The sequence below is a fragment of the Cajanus cajan genome, chromosome 1 (assembly GCF_000230855.2).
Source record: "Cajanus cajan strain Asha chromosome 1, NIPB_CcT2T_4, whole genome shotgun sequence".
NCBI classification, from domain to species: domain Eukaryota; kingdom Viridiplantae; phylum Streptophyta; class Magnoliopsida; order Fabales; family Fabaceae; genus Cajanus; species Cajanus cajan.
This window is the reverse complement of record NC_138517.1, coordinates 63,606,435-63,616,286: the sequence shown is the minus strand read 5'-3', so window position 1 is coordinate 63,616,286 and position 9,852 is coordinate 63,606,435. Positions and strand designations below refer to the sequence as shown.

Genomic DNA, 9,852 nt, shown 5'->3' with positions numbered 1-9,852 from the left:
CTCAAAAAAATTTCTATTATGCATCCAAAAGTGTCTACAAAGTGAAGGAAAGACCTTATATAGAGAATAGGTAGCTTATGGTGTAAGTTAGTCTAACTATGGTTCAAATAGAACCATAGTTAGCCTTCTTACACTTAAGCTAATTATCCCTAGCTTCTTAGAAGCTTGTGGAGCAAGCCAAGCTAACCTTAGTTTAAAAATGAGTTAGGTTAGCTTAACTCCAATTAGCTAACCTAATGATTGCTTCTAGTAGTTTAGTTGAGATGTCACTTTCAAGGCCATGTAAAAGCTTTTCCTAGAAGCTTTAGACGTTGGATGGCTTCCTCACCAAGCTTGGACGTCCAAACCAGTTTCCTAGGCAAGTGGACATCCAATCTTGGTGTATTTTAGAAATCCATTTGGGCTATCCAAGCCCAAATAATCCCATGATCTTTCTAGTTACACCTACCCTAAACCGCTAATTACACCAAAATACAAGGAACATAAAACCTACACTACTTGACCCAAAATACAAGGTCAAATAAAGTAAAAGACTCCAAGTAGCATACCCTAAAATCCTAAGGGTATGACATACAAAGAAAAATAAAGATGCCTTATAATACAAAGGCAAAAATAAGCCTATATAAGTATCTACTATATACAAGGTACAAGAACTCAAACTATACAAGATATGTACAATAGAGACTATGAGACTAAAAAGTGGAATCATACTCAATGCTCATATAGAACATAGGTCTAAGAAGCACCTCCTATGTAGAAGCCTCCTCTAGCCTCCTAACCATGGTCATTGTTAAAGGTCCAAGACCTTCAAGTGTGAGCTTCCTATAGATCAACCTTCATCATTCTTGATCTTATCTCTTCCAAAAGGATCCTTGGGGAGTAGGTTTCCATCACTCTAGTAAGCAATTTTTTCACCCTGAGTACTGTACACAAGTCTCATATGTATAAACATCATACTTAATCGGAACGACCATTCTGATCAACAGAACAGGCCATTTCGGATTAGTTTATTATAAGTAATTTTTGAATCTGAAATAGTCCGTTCCGAGATGGGAACGACCCATTCCAGATTTGAAATTAAATAATAACAACTTGGGTCAAAACGACTCATTCCGAATTAGGAACACCCCTTTTTGACCTAGGGTTTTTAGGCCATTTTAAAAGTTTGAAACGGCCCGTTCCAAATTGAGAATGGCCCATTTTGGGTTCCTAATTCATCCTTTTTGGGTCTTTGGGTCTTCTGATGTCATCCCAATCCATACTGATGTCAATGAGCCATTCTAATGTTATGTTGGTTTGTTCTGATGTTATATTAAGACCTTCAGGAATTCCTTTGTCTCATACTAAAGGCTCATTTCCTTGTTTGCATGTCCCAGACGAAATTAGGTGTTTACAAACACCCATTTGTAAGTGTTAGTACTTTCATTTGAAATGAAAGCACAACCAAATATCACAATTTGACCGTCATGAATTTTTCCAGAAAATATTACTAATGGCTTGTTGTATTTGTTCTTCTTGTAAGTGTTATTGAATGCAAACACATCACCAAAACATTGATAATCACGCCTACTAGTAGCATCAACCCAAAACAAGTTCTTCATTTTACCATCTTCTCTTATGATGTATTTAGCATAAAACATTGGATCATTGTTTGCCTTTCCTTGTAGATATAACATAAGGCAGCCAATACACCCTATCTTGGGTTTTTGAATGCCTATGTCGCTCTATATGATTACAAAGATCTTTCTTATTGAACCTAATGCCTAAATGACCACCATTTTGATCCATTGTGAATCTCATTATATGGCAAGCTCTTGAACCATGATCATGCAAAACATTAACTTAGGCTTTCTCATCACTAATTGATAATGCATGATACATCCTAATAAATGGTACATAGTTGATTGATACATAACATGGTTGTGACCCTCCTTTATTGCATAAAAATTGTTGCATTACAATCTTGCCACATGCATCATGACCCGTATCATCCTTCCTAATCCCAAAACCATGAAATTTAGCAAATGCAAAATAAAATTTATATGCTGCTGCTCAATAGTGAATTTCAAACCCATTATATCATCTACACTCAAATTAATCAAGCTTTTGTGTTCAAAACTATTACCTTCAATATGCACATCCTCTTCCTCCTCAACTTCCTTATTATCAACATTAACACCACTTCCATTTCCATCTCCAATAGAAGTATCATTCTTACTAAAATTTATATTGTTGTCATTGTCTAGATAACCAAAGGATTTCTTGTTCAAGTTTTCCATCTACATCAATGTACACACAAATTGTATATAATTTCATCTACATCTACATTCACCAGCAACCACCCATATAATTTCATCACCATAAAGAATAAAGTACAAATATTATTTGCAAAAATAATAAACACAAGAACAAAAAAAAAATATTTACCTTGTAATAAAAAATAATGGAATATGGATGTTGATTTTCAAAAGTACTACAACCATAACGACATTCATATACACGAACCACAATTACGATTTGTAAGGCCAATGAGGTGATCGTAGCAGTCAACGAGACGATAGTAACTTTGAAAGGTAACCAAACAAATATTCTATTTGAAGCACAATCCAGATTTCAGGTCTGGGTTACCAAACTTTGGAAACACAACGGGTGTAGTTTAAATAAGGTAATGAAATTGGGATACCGTGACAAACTGATACAGCTGATATCGTACACAATGAACAAAAAGAATATTTCAATTTTGGATTCAAACATTGGGATAGATGGGTTGGATCCTAAACGGGTTAATGAATTCCATATCAATTTCAAAGACATCGATGAGGTGGACATAATAAAACGTGTCACAATCCTATTCAATATTACAACCGAAACCCTCTTTCGGAAAAAAGCATGAAGGAAAATCCTAAATTTAATTGGACATTTTTTCTCAGACATGGTAAACCACCCTGCAACTTAGTTTATTTTATCATCTCTACCCTCAAAGCTAGTAACCTGGATAGATAATGTACCTGCTTAAGGATACACTCGTAGTCTTCTTGGTAAGAAGGGCCGAACGGATACTTCAAACGGATTCTTCAGAGGGGGGAGGTACCTGCAAAAGGCACTCCAACGCTCAAGTCAGGATAAGCACGATATTCTAGGATAATTAATGAACAGTGACATACCTTGTTATGTGTGACCTATTTATAGTATCTGACATGGGCCTGAGCGTGATGGGCCCTCTCAGATATTTACCAAATTAGGTAATACGGTACTAATTGGTTGTTAGGCTTTAATCATGTACTTACCTTTCTTAATTGTGATTACCGTTATAACTTGTTTAACCCTTCGGCAAGAGGCCGAGCCGACTATTCAATACTAGTCGGAACGGCAAATGACCGAGCCGTCTAGTCTGTATACGGCAGCTTATATACTTCCGGTTTGACCTATGTCGGAACGGTACTTGACCGAGCCGACTCGATGAGTGATGATGGTCCATATTGGCATTAACCAGACTGATGTCGGTTCTCGGTCTCATGCCGAGCCGACGTTGATGGTAATGCTTGTACGTGGCTTACTATGCATGAGTGTCTGACGAAATGGCACGTGTTGGCCCACGTGACCGATACGGTCTCTCCGGTACAAATAACAATCAGCATATATATATATATTAGAAAGAACATTCTTGCATAAATTTACAATTCCATCATGAAAACTAAAATCAGAGCGAAAACCCAAAACTGGTCTCAATTTCTTCTCATCATTCAAATGTACCATTAACTAGCATCGTATTTTTGTGGTTACAGCACAGCCAAAGCCAATGAACGACTAAAGCCACCTCCATTCAGCACCCTACCTCTACGACCACCTCTCGTCTTCTTCATCTTCATGCCACCCCCATCCCCAAGTTCCATTTTATTCCCAAAATCAATTGCACCGAGTGCTGCCACATTAGAATGTTCCCTACTAGCCCCACCATTAACAAGAACTCTCGTGATCCCCACATAGTGCAACGACTCAGCTATTTGCAACGCACTCACACCCTTCCTAGTCCTAGCCTCAACACGAGCACCTTTCTTGACCAAAAACTCCGTCACATCAACGTGCCCCGACTCAGCAGCACAATGCAACGCCGTGTACCCTTCCTCGTCCTTCGCGTCCACGTCCACCCCTCTCTCCACAAGAGCCCTAACCGCTTCCACTCTCCCTTTGAACGAAGCTCTGTGCAACGCCGTCCAACCGTTTTGGTCCCTCCCGTTCATTCCCGCGCCTTTATCTAGAAGCTTCTGGATGCTCCTCACTTCGCCTTTCCTTGCTGCCACGCACAGTTTGTCCCCCAAACGTAGGACATCGAAGAGCCGCGCGTGCCCGTTTTCCACTGCAACCTCGTACGCGGTTTTCCCGTGCCCGTTTCTCACGTACTTGCTGGCACCACCCTTTTGCAGCAAGAGGTTCACCATGCTCTCGTCCCCTATTGCTGAAGCCACGTGCAAAGGGGTGTCACCTGTTACAAAGACTAATACAAAGTTATTGGGATCCAAAGATTATAGTTATGGACAAAACTTACAAAAGTATTTATTTTCCATAATATAGTAAATCTATATTTATCAGACTGGATTATATAGAAGTATATAACATTAAAGTAAAATTCTAATTTTTATTAGAGACCGGCACCAACTACCATAAGAAAATGTAGCTAAGTTTTGTTGTATTTTCTGATAACATTACCTTCTCTTGCATTTTTAACATCTGTTCTGGCATGGTTGGCCAGAAGGAGTCTAACACAGTCTCTCCTTTGCTCTTCAACCGCAAGGTGCAAAGCTGTGCTGCCATCTTTGGTGAGCGAATCCACGCTGGCACCTTTGAGCAAGAGGAGTCTGAGAACCTCCACGTGTCCTCCTCTGGCAGCATGATGAATCGGGCCAAACACGGACGACTCGGACCGTTCCGTCTGGGCTCGGTGGGCCAAAAGAAGCTCAACAATGAGGCCCTCGTTGCAGGAAGCAGCAGCCTCGAGCGGCGTGGAGCCACAGCGGTCGGGAGCATCAACACGAGGCCCGAATTCCAAGAGCAACTGAACGAGGTCAGCTCTCCCTTGCGAAACGGCAAGGTGGAGCAGCGTTTGGCCCTGTGGGTCGGCGGAGTCAACGAGCCTCCACGAGGGGTCACTGTTCTCGAGCACGTGTCTTATATCGTCCATTGCGGCGTGCGCCACGAGGTGGGCAGCGATGTGGGAGCCAACGAAGATGAGTTTGAGGGCGGAGTCGGTGAAGAGTTGCTTCTTGCGGAACCAGTCGGCGGGGAGGGCGTCGAGCATGGAGGAGGGGTGGGTGATGGCGGCGCCGGGGGCGAGGGCGCTGTGGAGGAGGAAGGAGTCGGGGGAGAGGGGGAGAGTGGAGGGTGGGAGGTGGTGGCAGGTGATGTGAATGGTGAGTGTGGCAAGTGGGGATATGATCCCTGTTTGGGGCTTCACCGTGTAACGTGTTTTGTTGAGGGGTTGGAGCCTGAAGGCCACTGGCATTGTGTGCATCACGTTGCGTAACGTGATTTTTCCCTCGCACTTTTGCCCTTCCTCCACCCTCATTACCACTCTGCTTGATGGCTCTAGCCTTATCAGTCTGTCCATGCTGTTGGTGAATTAATTAATTCCAAGGAAAAGGAGTGAAGGAGAAGGAGGACAGGAACTGAATGGAAGTGAAGCTTTTATAGCTTCGTTTTATTTATGCTGCATTTAGCGTGAGGAATCACTTTGCTTTTCTACAAATTTCAACTCGGGATTTAAGTGTGTTTGACTTATTAATTAATACTTTCTATATTCTCTATATGAAGAAAAAAAAACTCCCACCTATTATTTGAATTCAATTTTATCAATTTCATAGTATTTTTCTTAAATTATTTTTTATTATGAATGTCAATCAAAGTAATATAATTGAAAGGTCGTGCAGAAGAGTATATTTTAGATAATATCATTGTTTGTTACTTGTAATAGAGAATGGAGAGAGTAAATAATATTTTTTTTAAAATACTATTTCAAGTATATTCTACTATATAAAGTTGTTAATATTTGGAATAAGTTTTCCTCGTAAAATGTTCATCAAATATAAAATAATTACAAAAAAAAATTTTGGTTCAAAAATCATCAGGATTAAAAACTTAGGCTTAATTGCAGTTTTGATCCCTCAAGTATTGTAATTGTGCAATTTTGATCCCTAAAGTTTTAATTGGATAATTTTAGTCCCTAAAGAATTGTAATTGTGCAATTTTAGTCCTTTAATTTTTAATTGAACAATTTTAGTCCCTCAAATATCATAATTGTGCGATTTTAGTCTCTCTCATTAAAAATTTTATAATTTTAATATATATATATATATATATATATATATAACATTTTAAAATTATACAATTATTTGTCTATTCAAGTTAACATATATTATAATTTTCATTAATGTATCAAATGATATATATTTATTATTACTAAATAAATAAAATTTATATTATTATTTTTATAATATTACTAATAAATTAATATCAATAATATTATTAATTTATAGATAAACTAATAATTTGATAAATATAACTTATTATATATTACTATACTTTTACAAAAATATAAGTATATTAATTATAAATATACATATCTTATCTAATATATTTATATTTTTGTAAAAGTATATTAATATATACTAAGTTATATTTATCAAATTATTAATTTATCTATAAATATACTAAAAATATTATTGATATTAATTTATTAGCAATATTAAAATATTAATAATATATAAATTTTATTTATTTAGTAATAATAAATATATATTATTTGCTACATTAACAAAAATTATAATATGCGTTAACTTAAATAAGCAAATAATTGTATAATTTTAAAATATTATATATATATATATATATATTAAAATTTTAAAATTATTAAATTTTTAATAGGAGAGATTAAAATCGCACAATTATGATATTTGAAGGACTAAAATTGTTCAATTAAAAATTGAAGGACAAAAATTGCACAACTTCAATCCTTTAGGGATTAAAATTACCCAATTAAAACCTTAGGGATCAAAATTGCACAATTACAATACTTGAGGGATCAAAATTGTAATTAAGCCAAAAACTTATTATTAATCTTATCAAATTATATAAAGTTGTTAATATTTGGAGTAATTTCTTCCAAAAACTTTCATCTAAAATAGGAATAATTAAGAAAAATTTTGTTGGTTCTAAATAAGGGTTAAAAATTGATTAGTATTAAGATAATTTGATTCTAAAATTATTTATGGATAATGGTTGATTTATCACATGTATTTTATATAAAAATCATTTAAAAAAAAAAAAAGAAAAGAAAAGCAAGAAGCGCTTATTTTAAAATATGCGGTTTAGACAAATACTAAAAACTAGAAAATTGTTTATTCTATTAATTAAATATTTTTTTTAGATATGATTCTTTAAATCAATTTATTTTGTTCTTATGAATTTTTTATATTAAAAAATATTTTTTTTATTTATGAACATTTCAAATTTGTTATTCATGACGTGACAACAAATTAAAATTTATATTTGACATGATAAATGTTGTCGTATTATCATTTTTCTTACAAGTTTACAAGTACACATATTAAAATTGAAATTAATGTTAGAATTACAGTTGAGAAAAGATAACATAAAATTATGATGTCAATTTAATTAAAGAATAATTTCATAGAATTAAGTCTATATTTATCATAGAATTAAGTTTGTGATTAAAGTGCACATTGTTTTTTAGTTATTATATAGTAATGAATGAATATTGAAATCCTCAAAACAGGAACTAATGCTTCCACCATGTGATGAGAGGTTCTAGGATTAGGAGGGACAATTAGCTTGTTTGGATTAGTTTACTTTAAGGGTAGAAAATGTTATTAACTGTTACAAGAATTTTTTGAAAATAACAAGAGTAAATATGGATCTTCTGATTATGTTTTTAATTTGTTCAAAGTTGAAACCATTTTCTTTCTTAGTATAAGAGATTTATAAAGTAACATGCCGTTCCCTTGATTCTCTTCACTTGAAAAGAATCCTTGCTTATTAACAGGTGCATTTCTAATTTCTAGTCTTTTGTACTATTAACACCAGCGTTGAAACCATTTTGTACTAATTTCTAATTTCTAATTTCTATTATTTTGGATTTTTATTTCATTTTTATGGTTATGTTGTTGTTAGGTGTCATCAATATTTATCCGCTTTATTAAAATTTATACATAAGCAAGTATATTACAATTTGTTTCTGTGTGTTTTGTTATTGTAATTTGGTGGCCAAGTTAATCTTGATGCACATTATTTATCCATTATATATAGATAAAAAAATCTGTCTAAGATTTATGTATTTGTTCATTACAGGTATTCAAAAAGAATCTTAAAACAAACATGATTTTCTTTTTTTTTTAAAATGCAATCTACATTGGTTTTCTAAATAACCGATGTAAATTTATGCATAAATCTATATCGGTTTTCCTGAGAACCAATGTAGATTTATGTATAAATCTACATCGGTTCTCAGGAAAAACGATGTAGAATATGCATAATCTACATCGGTTCTAAAATCGATGTAAAAGTGTATACATTTTCTAAGTCGCTCTGTTCTACATCGATTTTAAAACCGATGTAGATGACTTCGCAGAACTGATGTAGATAATATACCCTGTAGTAGTGATCATACGGGTACACATACTAATTTTACAAAAGTTTCCTACAAAAATATTTCTATAGAATCACGAGAGTCTAATATTTTTTAATTTAAAAGAAAATTATATTATGATCAAAATAACACATTATCTTTATTTGTCTATTTGTTAAGTAATATATATATATATATATATATATATATATATATATATATATATATATATATATATATATATATATATATATATATATATATATATATATAGGAGGGTTCAAACGACACTGATGTAATTTTTACTAAGTATTACACCGTTTAATAACTTTATATTAAATGTGAATTTTGAAAATTCAACCGTTAGATTGAAAGTTTATATCTCTTAGATCATATATGTCAAATTTTGTTAAAATTGAACAACAACTTGAAGGTAATCAAAGTGTTCATATTTTAGTATATTTTGAAATGTATATATTATGTCAATTTTATTTTATGAGAATGAAGTATCAAATCATCTTACATTAATATAAAATTTGATATATATGATCTAAGAGATATGAACTTTCAATCTAACGGTTAGATTTTCAAAATTCACATTTAATATAAAGTTATTGAGCAGTGTAACACTTAGTAAAAGTTACACCAGTGTCGTTTGAACCCTCCTCATATATATATATATATATATATATATATATATATATATATATATTCGAAACACATTTATGATCGATAAAACAAATTTAAACATTCTTAAATATCAATCATGATGATTTATAATTTCCAAAAATTATAAATTTCAGAAATAAAATTTTTTTTCTTCTGCCAAATGTTATTTAAGAGTGATTATATATATTTTGACACTCACAATTTACAGATACTCGAATGAAACTTTTTTTTATTTCATTTATTTCGTCATATCATATCATCCATCATAAAAATATTTTTTTTTGGGTAAATTCTAATTTCTCTCATCGTGTCTATACTTAAGGGTGTCTAAGAATATATTTTTCAATTTACTTATTTTTAATGCTACTTATGTAGATCGAAAGAAAGGTCATACAAGAGGCCGGCTTTATTTAGTGTGCGCCAAGTGGTGGTGAAAAGAACGAAGATGACTTGTTCTATTTGGCGTTTGGACTCGATGAAACTCCCCAAAACATAGTTGAACAAGGTGGATTATAAATCTATCTGTGTTGCTTCTGCTACGCGTC

At 33.3% G+C, this 9,852-nt stretch overlaps 1 protein-coding gene across 1 annotated transcript; it reads right to left on the bottom strand.

Moving 5' to 3' along the window:
• Positions 1 to 3,619: 3,619 nt before the first annotated feature.
• On the bottom strand, positions 3,620 to 5,681 carry LOC109793220 (protein VAPYRIN). The gene is made up of 2 exons (XM_020352685.3): positions 4,708 to 5,681; positions 3,620 to 4,483 (listed from the first exon to the last, which is right to left on the bottom strand). The coding sequence occupies exons 1-2, from the start codon at positions 5,603 to 5,605 to the stop codon at positions 3,780 to 3,782; spliced, it is 1,602 nt and encodes a 533-aa protein (XP_020208274.1). The 5' UTR covers positions 5,606 to 5,681; the 3' UTR covers positions 3,620 to 3,779.
• Positions 5,682 to 9,852: the final 4,171 nt, after the last annotated feature.